Here is a 19,457-nt window from a genome sequence, read left to right as displayed (position 1 = left end):
GATTCCTGGGTGGCAACCTGGAGCTGCAGCTGTGCTGCATTCAGTTATTAAAGGTAAAGTTTACCAGTGGAATTTTTTGTTGTTGTTTTAATTTTTTTTTTACTCTTTTTTCTTTTTAATAGCCATTGCAAGAACCAGTGGAATTTAAAGATGGATCAAATTCCTGGGAAGTTGGATCACTGGATGCATAAGGAAATCCAAACTAATAAGGAAAAAGTGAAATATTCATTCCTTAGTTATTGTTATCTATAATAGCTAAAATTAAAGTAAGAGTGCTGGGTTGGGCCTTGAGGCTGGACCAAGCTCAGATGTGGGTCTGAGTTTAGATCATTAGCCTCAAAGCCACCCACAAAAGAGGTACTTTCTGGTGCCTCTCAGACCTGTGGTTTCCAAGAAGGTAGTCAAGGTAGGGAAAGGCAAAACGAAGTAACTACTGAAGCCAAATGGTATGATGTGAAGGAAGTGCTCCCTTTTGTAGACTGGTATCATCAGCTTCCTTGAGGCACCTTTCCTAATAATGGATTGTGAGAATAACAAATTTGGAAGCAGTGTCTTTTGTTTTAAATGCTGCAGAGTGGAAGAGCATGTCTGGTTAATGTAGGGCCCACAGCTCACAATTGAACAGTCATAGAAGGATATATAATTCAGACACACAGGTTATTCCTGAGCGTGGACTGGATAAAAGTCACTGTAAGATCTGTTTACCCCAGATAAGTGGAACTGCCCAACTCCACTTATCAATGCCACCTGGAGCACCTCAGATGAAGCAGCTGATACGCTTTGTATGCTAGCCATGGGGGCCTGGCTTTAAGAGGACAGGAATTTTAATCTTACATTTTGCTTTTTGACCCTTGTGTTGCTTAAAAGGTTTTCAGGGTTAATGAATGCCTACCCACCTCCATTTCTATCTGGCCTAGAATGTTTAATTGAAAATCAGTCTTTTGATTCTGAGTCCCTTGGCCATAGAAGTCCCACTGAGGGATAGGATGGACCCAGAGCAGGCAGCCACACCACCCCAGCAATGATATGGGACAAAATAAAAGCTTGGCCATTGATGCTGCCTCTGGCATATCTTGACCAAAAGGGGCCAAACTAAAAATAAAGTCCTAAGCCCGTCATTGACTGAATGGACCCATTTGTGGCCAAGGGGACCCCAGGTGCCAGGAGACAAATCTTACCTGGGGAAAAGTCTTGCCGCTTGCCCTGCTGAAGATATGAATACCCCAGAAGTGGGCTGGCTCTTAGCCCCTTCAAAATACTGTACAGGAGACCATTTCTCCAGATTCCCTGATACTTGAGGATTTTTCCTCTCCAGAAACAGAAGCTAGTTCATATATAAAATAATTAGGAAGTATGTTAACTAGTCTCTCTGAGTTTGCTTCTAACAGGTTCCGATTCCTTGTGCCTCTTTACTCTTTGAAACTGGGGAACCAGGTCGTGCTGAAGACCTGGCAGTCCCACCAGGCTCAAGACCAGCTGCAAGCACAATGGGTCAGCTCCTTCGTGGTGCTGCTGACCACCCACTCATCTGTCAAGTTTGCCAGTGTTACCCATGGACTCACCATACTGCGGTAAAACTAGTCCCTCTGGGATCCCTCTAGAGGAAACAGTCATGGTCGTGTGAACCCTCCTACGGCCTTAAGTTAGTATTCAAAGCCCAGCCAAAGACCTGAAATAAGAAACCATACAGAGTACACAGAGCTCAGAGGATTCTTCTCTTGGATTTCCCAAGGGATCCACTCCATATTCTGGGGTATTTTTAAAATTTTTGTTATCTATGTTATTTTTTATTTTTAGCTTTTGAGATGGAGTCTTGCTCCCATTACACAGGCTGGAGTGCAGTGGCGTGATCTCGGCTCACTGCAACCTCCACGTCCCGGGTTCAAGCGATTCTCCTTCCTCAGCCTCCCAAGTAGCTGGGATTACAGGCATGTGCCAACACACCGTTTTTTTTTTTTGTTTTTTGTTTTTTGTTTTTTTTTTGAGACGTAGTCTTGCTCTGTTTCCAGGCTGGAGTGCAGTGGCATGATCTTGGCTCACTACAACCTCCACCTCCTGGATTCAAGCGATTCTCCTGCCTCAGCCTCCCGAGTAGCTGGGACTACAGGCACATGCCACCATGCCCAGCTAGTTTTTGTATTTTTAGTAGAAATGGGGTTTCACCATGTTGGCCAGGATGGTCTCCATCTCTTGACCTTGTGATCCACCTGCCTTGGCCTCCCAAAGTGCTAGGATTACAGGCGTGAGCCACCGCATCCGGATGTTATCTATGTTATTAATCATCTTAGTATGGCTTGAAATGTTGTTCTAAAGCCAAGATAAAAGGACCTGTATTACCATGTTCCATCAAGCTGGATGCCAGCCAGGCACTTGTGAGTACTTCAGCTATAGGCATGACGTTTTCATTCTTTGTCATTATCCCACAATGCCCCTTCTCAGTGTGAAGCAGTCAGAAAGATTGAGGACCAGATTCCCTGTGACTGGGGAAACGATAAATGGCCAGAGAGTCAGTTTTGAGCTCTGCAGGTCACACGGCAGTGTCTATCACAACAACTCAACTCTGCTGTTGTAGCCTGAAAGCCGCCATAGCACAGAAACACATGAGCCTAGCTGTGTTCCAATAAAACTTTCATATACACTGAAATTTGAATTTCATATAATTTTCACGTGTTACCGAATATTATTATTCTTTTGGGGTTTTTTCTAGTCATTTAAAAATAACCACTCTTCTGAACTTTCTGGCCATAAAAAATGGGCAGTGAGCTGGATTGAGCCTTCGGGTGTAGTCTGCTGACACCTGGTTTAGATAAACTAAGTCTAGGGCTGGCTAGTCAAGCCCTCTGGGTTTGAATCCCACAATCCCACTTATTAGTGCTGGGGTCCTGGGCAAGTTACCTCTTGGAGTTTCACTTTCCTTATATGTAAAATGGGAGTAATAGTGGATCCTATCTGATTTGCCTGGTTTGAGAATTAGGATAGATGTAGGTGTCAACCCAGTGTCTGGGGCAGAGAAAGCACCCAGCAAATGTAGCTGCTACTGTTGTTGGCTATTATGAAGGCTCAAGTAGATCCCTACAGCCTTGGAGGAACCGTATGTGATGTGGAAGTTTGACAGTCTTTAGCTATCTTCAGTCCACAGTTCAATTAGATTTGTATGAGGCTGGAGGTTTGGTGGTGCTGCCTTACTTTTGCGCAGTTAAGATTAAGGTGTTAAGTAGAACATGGTATATCCACAGAATGGGTTACTGTGCAGCCATAAAAAGGAGGTAGAGGTGTATATTTGTGTTCTGACCTGTAAAGATGCCCCACATGTCTGTCTAAATGTGTACAGGTATGTGTGTAATGCATGTACGTGTGGATATGTGTAATGTGTGCATATGTCCTTTGAAATCAGGGCTGCTCAGCCTTGGGTTGACATTTGGATCTAGAGTAGGCAGAAAAATGCTCTCCCCTCCCCAGTCATGTCCATTTCGGAATCTCCAGAACCTGCGAATGTGTTAGATTACATAGCAAACGGGAATTAAGGTTGGAGATGGAATGAAAGTTGCTAATCAGCATAAAGGGAGATTAGCCTGGATTATCCACAGTGTAATCACAGAGGTCCTTCACAGTTGCCCAGAAGTCAGTGAAGACACAACTATGGAAGAAAGGCACAGCATAAATGCTGCTGGCTTTGACAAATGCAGGAAGAGGCCAAGGAACACGGGCAGACCCAAGAAGCTAGAAAAGGTGAGGAGGCAGATGCTCCCTCATGTGTCCAGGAAGGCATTCAGCCCTGCTGCCACCTTGATTATAGTGCAGGCACATCTGGTTCGAACTTCTGATCTCCGGAAATGTGAGATAATCCATTTGCATTGTTCAAGCCACTAAGTTTGTGGTGATTTGTTATAGCAACAACAGGAAACGAATCCCTTTGGAATGGGAATTGCTGTCCTATGCCTGACCCACCATCATATTTTGGAAGCACATTAATTTCTCAGGCCCACTGGTGGAGAGGAATCTGCCTTAGGAGAAATCTTGTCCTGAGTCTCACCTGTATCTGATTCAGATAAGACTCTGGACTCCTGACTTGGTGCTGGAACAAATGAAGACATTAAACCTGTTGGGATGCAATGAATGTACTCTGCATGTGAGAGGACATGAATTTGGGGGGCTGGAGCAGAATGCTATGGTTTGACTGTGTTCCCCAAAGTTCATGTGTTGGAAACTTCATTCCCCATCCAACAGTGTTGAGGGGGCGGATTTTTAAGAGGGCATGGGTCATGGGGCCCTTCCCTCATGAAAAGGTTTGCTATTGCAGGAGGGGTTCCTGATAAAAGGAACAGGCCCCTTCCCCGCTCTTCCTCTCCTGCAGGCAAGCATGCCCTCTTGCCCTTCCACCTTCCACCATGGGATGATGCAGCAAGAAGGCCTTCACCAGATGTGGGCCCCTTGACCTTGGACTTCCCAGCCTTGAGAACTGTAAGAAATAAACCTCTGTTCTTTAGAAATTACCCAGTGTCAGATATTCTGTTACAGCAGCACAAAACAAAGTGAGACAGAGGGTGCAGGGAAGGAAACTCCTCACCCAATTCAGTGAAACTGTAAATTGGTAAAAAAAAGAAAAAAAAAAAAAAAGGACTTGAAAAGCCTGGCAGTAGCTATTCATAACGTGGAAACTCTGCACTAGCAATTCCTGCAAACATGCACATATACTTGTATTTGCTATAACACTGTTTAATATAAAAACATAGGCTGGGCACAGTGGCTCACACCTGTAATCTCAGCACTTTGGGAGGCTGAGGTGGGCAGATTGCTTGAGCTCCGTTCAAGACCAGCCTGGGCAACTTAAGCCCAGGAGTCTGAGGCTGCAGTGAGCTGTGATCGTGTCTCCGTACTCCAGCCTGGGCAACAGAGTGAGACCCTGTTTCAAAAGAAAAAAAAAAAAAACAAAAACAAAAACATAAAAAGGCAGAAATCTAAATGATTATCAGTAGGGAACAGATTAAATAGAGGGGAATTTCCCCTCTATTAAGATTAAATAGATTAAATAGAGGGGAATTTCCATGCAAAGGAGTACAATAAAGCAATTATAAATAACGATGCAGATCTATATAGGCTGACATGAAAAGAGCAAGTTACAAAACATGTATAAATTATTCACTGTTTATTAAAATTACATAAACGTTTATATTTATAAACAAGTGGTAGAGACTCATTCATTCAACAGAAATATACTGAACTACAGGATATAGCTGTTCAGTGTGTATGTATATTTGTTCAACAGAAATATGTTGAACCAAAAAAAAAAAAGAAAAGAAAGAGGAGGAGATGAGTCCATGTACTCCTCAGTTTACTCATGAGCTCATTTACTGCACAAATGCAGACACTCACTACAAAAATGGCAAATATATATTTGCTACTGTTCAAAGCAAGAGCCCCTCTAAAAAGGCCTTCACTAGCTACTGGGAAGGCTACATTTGAGGCTACAAGGAGCTATGAACCTGCCACTGCACTCCAGCTTGAGTAACAGGAGACCTTATTTACAAAAAAAAAAAAAAAAAAGTAAATAAACAAGACTTTAATTACATTTGGCCCTAAGCACATACAGTAAAAATTCAGTGGATGCAGGTCTCAGGTGAGGTCAGCGAAGCATTATGCTCAGCATTTGATGTCCAAATCACAAACAGATTATGAAATACTTACATGTAGAAATAACTAAGACTTGGCTGGGCGCGGTATCTCATGTCTGTAATCCCAGCACTTTGGGAGGCCAAGGTGGGTGGATCACAAGGTCAGGAGTTCAAGACCAGCATGAACAACATGGTGACACCCTGCCTCTACTAAAAAATACAAAAATTAGCCGGGCTTGGTGGCACACGCCTATAATCCCAGCTACTCAGGAGGCTGAGGCAGGAGAGTTGCTTGAACCCGGGAGGCAGAGGTTGCAGTGAGCAGTGATCACACCATTGCACTCCAGCCTGGGTGACAGAGTGAGACTCCATCTCAAAAAAAAAAAAAAAAAAAAAAAAAAAGAGAAATAACTAAGACAGGCTAATGGGAATTTTTCAAAGACTTTTGGGGTCATCTCTAGTTTTGTTGCTTGTTTTCAATCAAACAAACTTCTAAAGATACCTGTTATTTGTCACAGATAACCAAAAGAACTGACTCTGCAACAAAGCTAAAGTTCAGTAACATTTATGTGATAACTCCCCCAATCCAGAATATGCAACCCCCCCACCACCAGAAATCAGATATGCATCGATATCCCAGCAACCATAGCCAAACATTAACACACTTTGCACCCCAGGAAATGTGTAGCACTTAGCACCCATTTTTACTCTTACTTCTCTCAGAGTTCTAACCAGCTAGTAGTACTCTGCAGTTCCCTGAGCATCAGAATTGCCACTTTTCATTTAAAAAGCATTTTTAAGGCCGGGTGCGTGGCTTACACCTATAATCCCAGCACTTTGGGAGGCTGAGATGGGTGGATCACCTGAGGTCAGGAGCTTGAGACCAGCCTGACCAATATTATGAAACCCTGTCTCTACTAAAAATACCAAAATTAGCCGGGCGTGGTGGTGCGCACCTGTAATCCCAGCTACTTGGGAGGCTGAGACAGGAGAATCGATTGAACCTGGGAGGCAGAGGTTGCAGTGAGCTGAGATCGCACCATTGCACTCCAGCCTGGGCAACAAGAGCGAAACTCCGTCTCAAAAAAATAAATAAAAAGCCTATTTAATATAAAAATATAGCTTTATATTGGGAAAGGCTGAAAAACTTAATTTCATAAGACAAACTAGAAAAAAATAAAGCTTGACAAATATTTCCCATTTGTGTTAGTCTTCTCTACAGGACAAGCTGAAACATATTAATTTTTTAAAAGAATTAAGATTTTATTTACATGATTGATTAAAAGGGGTATGGGAATGTAGTTAAAACTAGTAAGAAGCCTTGAACTTGGGCTTAAAGTCACAGTTGAAATCTCAGCTCCACTCTTTCCTAGCGAGGTGACCTTGGACACATTATCTTCTTTGAGCCTCAGTTTCCTCATCTGCAAAAACGTGATAATAACAACACTTAATTCATGAGTCCGCTGTGAGGACTGAATGAAACAATCCAAGCAAACCACTTAACATGCTACTAGGCACGACAGCTCTCAGCACACATTAGCAAACTTGTCATCTGCAACTTTGCAAACTCCTTGAATACTAGACTCAGAATGGCCCCCATAATATCTCATCTATAATAACTAACTTCAGTCTTCCATTCATTCACACATACAAAAACCATTTACTGCACGTCTACTCTGGGCCAGGTAACCTTCTCTATGCCCTGGGGATCAAGAAAGACACATAAAAATTCAGATTATGAAATTATGAGGTCATTTTTTAAATTCAGATACGTTAATTAAGGCAAATTACATTAATTGCTAGAAGAGTCGTAAGGAAAAGGATATTGCATTCTGAAGACTGCACGACATGCTGGAGTGAGGATCCCAGGTCAAGAAAGCAAGTGGGGAGGGAGTCAAAGGAAGGCAGCTCCCTAAAGTGAAATCTGCCATCTACTGAGAGCTGGGTGTGAATTCTACCTGGTTCTTTTTCTTCTGGCCAAACCACACTTACTTAATATTGTGTAGCTTTCTCATGATGATCATTCAAAAGTCTACCTCAACTTATTTATTTATTTATTTAATTATTGACACTCTGTCAATATCACTCTGTCGCCCAGGCTGGAGTGCAGTGGTGTGATCATGGCTCACTGCAACCTCCACTTCCCTGGTTCAAGCGATTTTCCTGCCTCAGCTTCCTGAGTAGCTGTGATTACAGATGCATGCCACCATGCCGGGCTAGTTTTTGTATTTTTAGTAGAGACAGGATTTCACCATGTTGGCCAGGGTGGTCTTGTACTCCTGGCCTCAACTGATCTGCCCGCCTTGGCCTCCCAAAATGCTGGGTTTACAGGTGTGGGTCACGGTGCCCAGTCGAACTCAACAGATTTACTTGGGAGAAGATCTTCATCCTGGGGAAAAACACAGAGTATCTGTAATTATTTCTCCAGTCATACGCTTATGATCATATTCTATGAACCAAGCACTAGGCACCTAAGAGCAATCATGTGTGTAAGAATTTAAAATTGGAGCAAATATGGCCATAAACGTGTTTTTCAAATTACTCTGGTCTCAGCATGAAGAATACTGAGGAATGATAGATGAAGGTGAAAAGTTAGGCGGCCACAGGAGATGGCCAGGTAAGGTGAGCTCCAGATAAGAGCCTGAGCTCAAGGGGGTGGCATCTGAGAGGAGGAGAAGGAGAGGTGCTTTGGAAGTAGGATATACTCAGTATTTTTCAAACAGCAGTTGGGGCCAGGCACGTTGGCTCACGCTTGTAATCCCAGCACTGTGGGAAACTGAGGCAGGAAGATCACTTGAGCCTGGGGGTTTGAGACCAGCCTAGGCAACACAGACCCCAGATCTACAAAAAAGATAAAAATTCACCTGGCTTGGTGGTGCATTCCTGTAGTACCAGGTGCTCGGGAGGCTGAAGTGGGAGGATCATTTGAGCACAGGAGGCAGAGGTTGCAATGAGCAAAGATCCTGCCACTACACTGCAGCCTGAGTGACAGCAAGACCACGGTCTCTAAATAAATGAAATGCGAAAACTATTCTGAGCCTGCAGCTGCCAGATTTCACCCCCACACCAGACTTTGCTGACCCCTGATCTATGTACAAGTGAAGTCCATTTTCCTATGAAACTTCAATCCTTTTTAATCACTTCCCAAATCCAAATTCTTCTTACTCAGAAGGGGGATTTCTGCGCTTTCTCAACTTGCATTTCAGAGGTTGAGAGATGCTGGCTTTTCAAGACTTTGCCAAATTGCTCCTTTTCAATCCTTTCAGCCATTCTGGGGCCTTGAGAGCAGGGGCTCATCTTTCTACCACCAAGGGCACCCCCCACCCAAGGATGGCAAATATGTGGCCGAGGTGCCAACACTAACATCAAACATCAATGGCTCCCACTGCCCCTGGGCTCACAGGGCTGTTGGTTTTCGGTTTACAAATTCACATGAGAGATCACTGTTCTGCTGGCTTTTACACTTGCACACTGACTGATACGTCAATTAAAATGAAAAAACGAAACGAAGCATGGAGAGAATTTTTAATGAACTCATTTTCAATGCTAGTTACCAGGAAATATCTGAATGCATTTTTGAGAAATTAGACAGGTTATGACTAATCTACTAAGGAATCTGAATATTGTATGTAGGGCAACAACATAAACATTACTGCATGCAATGTGATTTGTATTCACAGTGAAATTACGGAGCCCACCCAGGGCCAGGCAGTGGATTTCATTCTGCTGGGAATCTGATTTTGTGCAACACTGTCACTTCCCATTACAAGTATTTACAAAATCCACCTGAGCCTCTGAGCCCAGTTTGGATGCAATAATTTGATTTCATAGTGAGCTGGAGGACTACTGAATGAGTTTTTAACTGTTTTATCTCATTAGATTAGCTGTCTTCTTACATTTCTGGGGATGAATCTATAATCTACCTAATTGGATTTTAAAAATAAAGGACCCAGCCAGGCGTGGTGGCTCATGCCTGTAATCCCCGCACTTTGGGAGGCCGAGGCAGGTGGATCATGAGATCAGGAGTTCAAGACCAGCATGGCCAATATGGTGAAACCCCATCTCTACTAAAAATACAAAAATTAGCTGGGCGTGGTGGCGTGTGCCTGTAGTCCCAGCTACTCGGGAGGCTGAGGCAGGAGAATCACTTGAACCTGGGAGGTGGAGGTGACAGTGAGTCGAGATTGCACCACTGCATTCCAGCCTGGGTGACAGAGCGAGACTCTGTCTCAAAAATAAAATAAAATAATAAAGGACCCTCTGAAACTTAAAAAAACATTGTTATACTTGCCACAAAGCAGTTTAAAAGTCGTAAGAGAGTTCAAGAACTCTAAAGGGATGGTATTGGGAAAAAATTGTTCCCATGCATAATACTGAAAAGAAAAAGGATACTTATCAGGGGGAAATGATTCAACAGAAAATATTTTGGCAATGGTGTGGGAAAAATAGGTCTAATAGTTCTATACTCTGAATTATTTCCCCAAATGATAGTATTTTGCCCACATATTTACAACTTCTCTAAGACATGGTAATAACATTTATTTTTTACTTTAAACAACAATAACAATACCCTTCTCAATCTTAATCTTGATAATATTATTTGAATTCCAGTGACTAAGATGAACAGTTACAGTTTACCCTAAATTGAATTGAGGTTTATCGTTTTCCTGCACATGTAAACTTATCCACGTGGCGTTTTGTTCGGTGGGTTGGCTTCTTCCCCTCTGGCACATGAAATGGAATCTATTTGCTATCCCTGCTCTAACCATGTGGACTGTCTCAAAGCTCCAGCAAATATTCCTGCTTGTGGCAAAGTCTGAAAGAAACTGCTTCTCCACCACCAACCAGCTCAGTGGCCTCCCAGAAATTCCAAGTGCCTCATTCCCCAGCCTGCTCCAGTCACTCATGGTACCTGCTTGGACCTGGAGGCAGCTGAGTTTGAGATATCAAATGTATTTAAGTAGGCAAAAGTATGTGAGAAAATTTTGTAAAATACTGTGATGCAGACAGTACATCCACATAGAGCTACTGCCTAAGGGAAGGGAGCTCAGGAGTCGTCCGGTTTACTGCTCTGGTGAGGCAGCCAGGGGCTAGGAGGAGCTGAAAAGCCACACAGAAAATCTAAAGCAAAAGTGCCCAAGGCCAAGCCACACAGGGTTGGGGGGGGCTCCCTCCACACCTGGGCCCTGACTCAGTGCTGTGACTGATGGCTGCTGGGGAGGCGCACAGCGTCTGAAGACAGGTTGTGCAGGCTCCCTTCCAAACTAGGTCAGCACATTTAGACTTTGACAAGCTCATCCCCATAAAAACAGGTTGTAAATGATCATTAAGTTCTCAGTCCAACTTACAAGGACTCATTTAGCTCACAGATTATCTAAGAGACAGCCCTGGCAGGGGCCTATTGAGTTTTCTGAGCCACTCAGAAAATTAGTGAAAAAAGATCTAGGAGGTAACGGTGGTTCTTAACCAGAGCTACATACGACAATCGTGGGGCCTCTGAAAATAATACAAGTGATGCCACTTACATGAAATGGCCAGAAAACAGGACTCGATAGAGGCAGAATCTATAGAGGCAGAAAGTAGATGAGTGGTTGGCCATGAAGCTGGAGGGTTAGGAACACGGATTAACTTTAGAAGGGGCAAGAGGGCTCTTGCCTTCTTGAGGTGATGAAAATATTCCACAATTGGATAGTGGTGCTGGTTATATAACTCTGTAAATTTACTAAGAATCATTTTGTACACTTAAAATGGGAAAATTTTTGAAATAGGTCAGGCACAGAAAGATGTATACCCCATGTTCTCATTCATACGTGAGAGCTAAAAACAACAAAGCTCCTAGAAGTGCAGTAGAATTGTGGTTATTGGAGGCTGGGAAGGGTAGGGTGGAGGAGAGGATGGGGAAAGTCACAGCTAGATGGGAGGAATAAGTTCTAATGTTCTGTAGCACTGTAGGATGAATAGGGTTAGCAACAATTTAGTGTATATTTTCAAAAAACTAGAAGAGGATTTTCATTGTCCACAACACAAAGATATGATAAATGTTCAGGTGATGGACATGATAATTACCCTGATTTGATCATTACACATTGTGAACATGTATCAAAATATTACTCTGTATCCCATAAATATGTACGAGTATTACCTGTCAAGTAAAAAGGAAAAATGGGCAATTTTATGACCTGTAAAATATATCTCATAAAGTTGTCAAAAAAACCCAATAATACGGATGCCTGGACCCCAACTCAGAACAAATGAATCAGAACCTCTGGGGCTGGGGCCTCACATTTTTTTTTCTTTAAAGCTCCTCAGGAGATTCCCAAGTGCAGCAAGCATTGAGGACCACTGCAAGGAGAAGACTCGGGTAGCAGCAGCTGGCAGGTCGCGGAGTGAGCAGTGGGACAGATCGGAAGGGTAGCAGCCTTAATGCACTGCAGCACCGTAGTCTCCGGGGTCCCTGTGCCCTAGGCCATAAATGCCCTGATTCTAGGGCTGCCCGGAAGGAGCTCAGATGTGCACGATTTAAATTGACTTTACTCTCTTGCCCTCAGGCAGAATAAACTCAGTGATAAGAAACAGAGTGATAAGAAATGACTCTGGAGGCTGGGCGCTGTGGCTCACGACTGTAATCCTAAAACTTTGGGAGGCTGAGGCAGGCTGCCTGAGTCAGGAGTTGCAGACCAGCCTAGGCAACATAGTGAAACTCTATCTCTACTAAAAATACAAAAATTAGCCAGGCGTGGTGGCACGTGCCTGTAATCCCAGCTACTCAGGAGGCTGAGGCAGGAGAATCACTACAACCCGGGAGGCGGTGGTTGCAGTGAGCCGAGTAAGCACCACTGCACTCCAGCCTGGGTAACAGAGAAAGTCTCCGTCTCGAAGAAAAAGAAAAAGAAAAAGAAAGAAATGGTTCTAGAGTCAAATCAGACTCTGAATCCCTGGCCTAGATGTTCACAGGTGCACCTTACTAAGCAACATTTCCTCCACTGTGAAATGGGAATAATCATAACCATAAAATAATAATAATAATAATGATACCACCACCATAGTGGTTGTTTAGGAACACCATCTTATGTACTTTATTTAACGTGTTTCGTGGCACCTAGTGAGGGTTCATGGAGTGTTAGCTGTTCTGAGAATTACAACAAATAATAACAACCTTCAGATAAATCCCAAGTCTTATCTAAGAATGACCTTTCCAAACTTATCAAGCTGTTGTAGCTTCTCTCTGGAAAAAGTGGCTGTTGAGCCCAGACAGCCTCGGGCTGGGCCGTGTTCCGGTCCGGAGCCGACCCGCCCATGGTCAGGTTGGCCACCTGCTAATGACGTTGAACTGCTTCTTCACGGCAGCGGCGGCGGCAGCCCGCGGGGCGTCGCCCTACCCAGACGGCTCCTACAAGGCTTCACAGCTGAGGCGACCAGCGGCGGCGACAGTTGTTGTAGCTACCCGGGCCATTGACCTCGCTCTCTCGCGTCACTTCCGGCGCGCCGTCCACCGGCCCTCTGGGCCGACCGTTCGGGGTCGAGGCCAGCCGAGCCGAGCCGAGCTGGACCGATCGGAGCCGAGCCCAGACGAGCCCGATCTGGCAAAGATCTCGAGGACCAGGGCGCAGAGCAAAGTGGCCTCTGCGTGACTTTGCACCAGCCCTTGGTACCTCAGGTTCAGCGACGCCATCCACCTGCTCTCTGGCAGATGGTGGCTGAGAGGTCCTTGAAACAGGCAGAACATATTAGCCAAAACTATAATAGTCAAATATTTACCACATTGAAATTTAGTGGGATTCCCATGTATTTTAAGGGTTCCCTCCACTCTTCCAAATTCCAAGTCACGTGGTTTTTGTCTCCAACAGATCACTCGAGGTGTGGATCTTCAGGGAAGTTATGGGGAAAGAGAGACCAGCAGCATGCCCCGTGGGTGGCCATCCTCCTCCCCACGGGAGTGCCAGGCAATCTCCCCAGTGCTGGGGTCCACTCCCGGTAAGTTCATTTTGTTTAGGGTCCAGCTGGGGCCATTGAGCCCCTTGACCGAATGCAAGCAACACGGCGAAGCAAAGCCCAGGGTTGTCGGTTTGGGGTTTTCCATCGAGAGAGAAGTTAAACAACAAATGCCCTTCCCTGTCCATTTTATTTTTTTCATCATCAGTGACTAGGCCACTGACTGCCAGGGATGTGCATTTCTTAGGGGTCAGGAGAACAGAGAGCAGCAGCAGGGCAACAGTGCCACAGGAAACATCACTATCCTTGCTTGAACAATTACTGTTAGGACACAGGCAGGGAGCCATTCCTAAATCTTCCTGGGGTGATGGGTGATGGTCTCCTTCCTTGCCATAAACACAAAGGATTGTTTCCAGGACTGTGCTGGGGGCACACTTTCCTAACAGTGGCTCTACGGCTGTCCCAAGCAGCTAGTGATGGTCACAAGGCTAGACGCAGTGACCAAAAAGTTCTAACCCGAACATCAGTGAGTGGAACTCAAGCACCCACCGGTTAGGATGTTGTGTTGCTGCTGCCTCCAGGTGGGAGCCTCAGAGACCATGTGGCAGACATACAGCCCATGCCTGATGGCACCTCCCAAGTTCAAGTGTGGCAAAAAAGAGAGCTCTGCTAATAAACTGAGCAACTTCCATTCAACTCCTGGGATTCATTCTGATTGGAACAACCTGGTTAGCCCTTCCCCCAATCCCCACCACCCTCTGAAGCATGACAAGGTGATTTTGGGTGCCAACTGGCCAGACCTTGGCAAGTTTCCACCCCTAGAGTCAGGCAAGGAGCCTCGCCTTTCTTTTTTTTTTTTCAGGACAGAGTTTCGCTCTTGTCACCCAGGTTGGAGTGCAGTGGCACAATCTCAGCTTACTGCAACCTCCGCCTCCTGGGTTCAAGCGATTCTTCTGCCTCAGCCTCCCGAGTAGCTGGCACTACAGGCATGCACCACATGCCGGGCTATTTTTTGTATTTTTAGTAGAGATGGAGTTTCACCATGTTGGCCAAGCTGGTCTCGAACTCCTGACCTCGTGATCCACCTGCCTCGGCCTCCCAAAGTGCTGGGATTACAGGTGTGAGCCACTGCGCCCAGCCGAGGAGCCTCTCTTGATCACGTGGACTGAAAGGAGAGAGGCTTAGTTTTCCATAAGAAGCTCTAGCTTTTTTTTTTTTTCTTTTTTTTCGAGACAGAGTTTCACTCTTGTTGCCCAGGCTGGAGTACAATGGTGCAATCTCTGCTCACCGCAACCCTCGCCTTCAGGGTTCAGGTGATTCTCCTGCCTCAGCCTCCCAAGTAGCTGGGATTACAGGCATGCACCATCACGCCTGGCTAATTTTTGCATTTTTAGTAGAGACGGGGTTTCACCATGTTGGTGAGGCTGGTCTCGAACTCCTGACCTCAGGTGATCCACCTGCCCCGGCCTCCCAAAGTGCTGGGATTACAGGCGTGAGCCACCACGCCGGCTTTTTGTTTATTTTTTGAGACACAGTTTCACGCCTGTCCCCTAAGCTGGAGTGCAATGGGGTGATCTCAGCTCACTGCAACCTCCACCTCCCGGGTTCAAGTGATTCTCCCGCCTCAACCTCCCGAGTAGCTGGGATTATAGGCGTCTGCCACCATGCCCGGCTAATTTTTGTATTTTTAGTAGAGACGAGGTTTCACCATGTTGGCCAGGCTGGTCTCAAACTCTTGACTTCAGGTGATCCACGCGCCTCGGCCTCCCAAAGTGCTGGGATTACACGTGTGAGCCACCGTGCCCAGCCCACTCTAGCTATTTTTTTTATAGAAGAAAGAGATACTGGAGAGCCAAAGAAACAATTGTCCATTGTAGCCTTTTGGGGAGAGATTCCATGGTGAATGCCTAACTTTTGGCCCATAATATTAATGTCCAAGAACTTTTACACTTCCACGACTCTTCTCTTGACTTTGTCAAAAGATGCAGTCTAGTTGGCAGTGAACTTTCTCTGGCTGGGATATGGCTCAAAGACTACCCCAGCATTGTCTCATGCATTAAGGTATCATTTAGCCTGAGATGGCTAAGCTTGCAATCTCTGGACTCCACTCTGTCATAAACTTTCAGACCCTCAACCAGGAACTTACATGGAATGAGCTGGTCCTGGAGGTCGGCTGGAAGAAGACTTTGAGATGACCAAATTCCTCTGAATCACTAGCTATTTTGAATCAAAGCCTTATCCAACAACCAAAGTGTATAAACCCATCTGTCTCCGCCTTCTTCCAGTCACCCTCAGTCTCACTGTCCAGACCTATGGGATTAACACCGTAGAGTACTTGCTGTTAACACTTACTGTCCACTAACACCCATGGAATGTGGACACTGCTAAGCTAGGAGACAATGCTTGTGCAATAGTTTGTATTACCCTTTTGGCAAAGGACCACTCCAAGAAAATGGTGTATTTCATCCCATCAGCACTCCCCCTGGCAAAGCTCTCCACCCTTAGCCATTCCCCTCTTGTCATTTCTACTGTGGCTATCAATGAGATCTTGTGCCTCCATTAGAATACCGAGCTAGCATTTGATATTTGACCACACTCCAAGGTGTGTATTCTGGGTTTCTGTTGTTTATTTTCCTTTTAAAAAAATGAGTGGAATTCAAAGTTCTTAAAGTATATCTGTTCCCTGTTCCAACAACTGACAGATAACAAAATGGAATATACAAACACATTTTTAATTTATAATGTATATTAAACATTATTATACATATACAACTTACAAGTGTTGCCTCTGGCTGGATTCTCTGCCCATCGCCCCAACACTGAGGATTCTGTTAGTTGTTCTGCCCTGAATTAATTATAGCTATAAAATTTCATGACCAGCAAGAAACCAGGAGACTTCCCCAGTACATCTTGAATTTATACATATATTTTGTACTCGATTTAGTACACAATAAATCCAGAACATCTTGAATATGCCTCACAATGAAACAGACACACATGAACCCACTCCCATGTGAGAAACTGAGGATGTGTCTATGTGCTCCTTCCCTGCCTCTCCCTCCCCTCTTGTGTGCCACCCTCCCGGCTCCCTAAAGATCATCAATATCCTGATTCTTTTTTTTTTCTCATGTCTTGCCTTTTCTGTACAGTATTTTACCATATATGTATGTTTCTCTAAACAACATTATTTTTACTTGGTTTGAACTTTACAAAAGTGTTGTTAGACTTCCTTCTTTCACTGAACATCGTGTTTCTGAGATTCAGCCATTGATGCTGCTACCTGGTAGCTCTAGTTCATTTATGATCACTACTACATGGCTTCCTATTGTATTACTTTTCCACTCACTACTTCCCTCACCACATTTCTTTTCTTTCTTTCTTTTATTTATTTATTTACTTATTTATTTATTTTGAGACGAAGTCTCGCTCTGTCGCTCAGGATGGAATGCAGTGGCGCCATATGGGCTCACTGCAACCTCCGCCTCCCGGGTTCAAGCGATTCTCCTGCCTCGGCCTCCTGAGTAGCCAAGACTAAGGCGGCCGCCACCACGCCCGGCTAATTTTTGTACTTCTAGTAACGACGGTGTTTCACCATGTTGACCAGGCTGGTCTCGAACTCCTGACCTCAGGTGATCCGCACGCCTCGGCCTCCCACAGTGCTGGGATTACAGGAGTGAGCCACTACGCCCGCCCCCCTCACTACATTTCAAAGGCAATTTTGGGTGCAAAGCCCTCAGCACAGTCGCTGGCAAGAGTCAGCACACAACAAAATTTTGTAAAATTGAATAACACTGAGCCCGGACTGAATGTAACAACTTACACTTGTTGCTTCTGGCTGGCTTCTCTGCCCTTTGCCCGAACGCTGAGGATTCTGCTAGCTGTTCTGCCCTGAGTTAATTACAGCTATAAAGTTTCGCGACCAGCAAGCAGAAATCGGGCGACTTCTCCAGGCATCTAAGACTACACTTCCCAGAAAGGATTGCGATACTCTCCTACTGTTTAGTTTGTTTTTCCTAGTCAAATTTCCGGGTTATGTGGGCGGTACCAAAATAATTATCCAATGAGCAACTTTGTAGGCTGGGTGGGCAGGATAATTGCTCAATGAGCGACTCGGAAGAGGAGCCAATAAGCGGAGAGGTTGGTGGGGCAGCCGGCGTGGGCGGCGTCACTGAGCCGCGCCAGCTGAGCCAGGTGGGGCCATACCCTCTTCTGTTGGTTTTTGCCTGTGGCTCGAGCCGTCTCCCGCCGCCCGTCGACCCCGCTTCCATGTCCCTGGCGGGCACAGCTCCCCGGAACCTCCACGCCCATGGCCACTAGGCAGAGGGAGTCCTCTATCACCTCCTGCTCTTCCACCTCGAGCTGCGACGCAGACGACGAGGGCGTGCGCGGCACCTGCGAAGATGCTTCCCTGTGCAAGAGGTGCCTGTCAGGCTCAGGGTTCGGGGCCGGCATCTGGGGCGCGGGCCTAGGTGGGAGACGGGCTTGCGTCTGAAGAATACGCTCGAGGCTGGCAGGGATGCAGCCCCCGCCTCGCACGACCCTCGCTTCCCACCTGTGAAGTGCACGGAGCAGGGCTTCATTTATTTAACGAATCGTTTCTGAGCTTTTGCTGTGAGCCAGGCAGGCGTCAAGCCTGGGTACCGTCGATGGGAGCAGGCCCCTGAACCAGGCAGACGAGGCCTTGGGCTTCTTGGAGCTAAACGCTGCTAGAAAGACAAACGTGAAGCAACTAGTAGCTCCAGCCTCGGTGGGTTACGAGGATGAGAGGTGTAGGTTCTCTCTCTTTTGTAGGTTGCATTCTTTAGGGGGTTGGTATAATCCCTGTTGTGCACCTGAAACTCAGGATGACGAGGGGAAATAACCCGCCCAGAGCCAGGTAATATCTCTTTGCAGAGCCAGTACCACACTAAGTCTCCACTGTTAAGGGTGTGGTGGTGGGGATGGGGGCGTAGCCAGCAGAGGTACATGTCAGAGAAAGAGAAAACATGAGGCTTGAATGTCCGTCATTTATTCTTTCATTCAACAAAATTTTTTGAGACCTTACTTTCTGCCAGGCCCTTACTTTGGGCTGGTTAGTAGGAATTCAATGGTGGAAATACACCAAGAACAAGACAGACGTGGTGTCAGACATACTGGAACTCACAGCTTAGTTGGAAAAGAGAGACAGGAAGCAAATAATTACCTATGAAATACATAATTATGATTTTTTTGTGTTGAGTGTTGACAAATACAGCAGTGCCATTAGAGTTTGTAATTTTGTCAGTGATGTTTAACGTGAGAAGAGTTCGGGCACGGTGGTTCACGCCTATAATCCCAGCACTTTGGGAGGCCGAGGTGGGCAGATCATGAGGTCAGGAGTTCGAGACCAGCCTGGCCAACATGGTGAAACCCCGTCTCTACTAAAAATACAAACATTAGCTGGGTGTGGTGGCCAGTGCCTGTAATCCTAGCTACTCGGGAGGCTGAGGCAGGAGAATCATTTGAACCCAGCAGGCAGAGGTTGCGGTGAGCCAAGATCGCGTCATTGCACTCCAACCTGGGTGAGAGTGTGAGACTACATCCCAAAAACAACAAAAAAAGTGAGAAGTAAAGGCTTGAAAAATAGGAAAGTTGTAGCAGTGTTCAGAGGAGTGTGAACTGTTAGAGGAACTCAAAGAATGCTTTTAAGGTGGGAGAAGGAGGCTGAGGCCATGAAGTGTGGGGAAAACCAGTGTGTTGGATTAAACCTTGCACTTTTTATAGGTTCTTGGGAACTAAACATTCAGAGCATGGATTCTGGAGCTAGGCTGTCAAACTGAGCTTTGCCACTTACTGGCAGTATAAAGTCGGGGAAATTACTAAACCTTTCTGTGGCTCAGTTTCCTGATCTGTAAAATGGGGAGTATAATAATGCGTCATAGGTGGGTGTGGACA

At 45.5% G+C, this 19,457-nt stretch overlaps 1 protein-coding gene and 1 long non-coding RNA gene across 4 annotated transcripts in view; one reads left to right on the top strand and one right to left on the bottom strand.

Annotated features, from left to right (window-relative positions):
* Positions 1 to 4,679: 4,679 nt before the first annotated feature.
* Positions 4,680 to 13,076, bottom strand: LOC129492727 (uncharacterized). 2 transcript variants are annotated; one of them, XR_008660938.2, is made up of 4 exons: positions 12,804 to 13,076; positions 7,865 to 8,001; positions 6,884 to 7,033; positions 4,680 to 4,903 (listed from the first exon to the last, which is right to left on the bottom strand). It is a non-coding gene; the product is annotated as an uncharacterized lncRNA (long non-coding RNA). The 2 variants fall into 2 exon arrangements; XR_008660937.2 differs by lacking the exon at positions 7,865 to 8,001 and having other exon boundaries at positions 4,681 to 4,903; positions 12,804 to 13,073.
* Positions 13,077 to 17,676: 4,600 nt separating this feature from the next.
* Positions 17,677 to 19,457, top strand: part of LCMT1 (leucine carboxyl methyltransferase 1) — a 67,614-nt gene continuing 65,833 nt past the window's right edge. For both annotated transcript variants that reach the window (XM_055297936.2, XM_055297935.2), the window contains exon 1: positions 17,677 to 17,963. In XM_055297936.2, the coding sequence (XP_055153911.1) occupies positions 17,851 to 17,963 (113 nt within the window). In that variant the 5' untranslated portion in view covers positions 17,677 to 17,850. The remainder of the gene's footprint in view (positions 17,964 to 19,457) is intronic.

The sequence above is a fragment of the Symphalangus syndactylus genome, chromosome 11, assembly GCF_028878055.3.
Source record: "Symphalangus syndactylus isolate Jambi chromosome 11, NHGRI_mSymSyn1-v2.1_pri, whole genome shotgun sequence".
NCBI classification, from domain to species: Eukaryota; Metazoa; Chordata; class Mammalia; order Primates; family Hylobatidae; genus Symphalangus; species Symphalangus syndactylus.
Note: the sequence above shows the minus strand (reverse complement) of the source record. Positions and strands in the feature narration are given on the sequence as shown.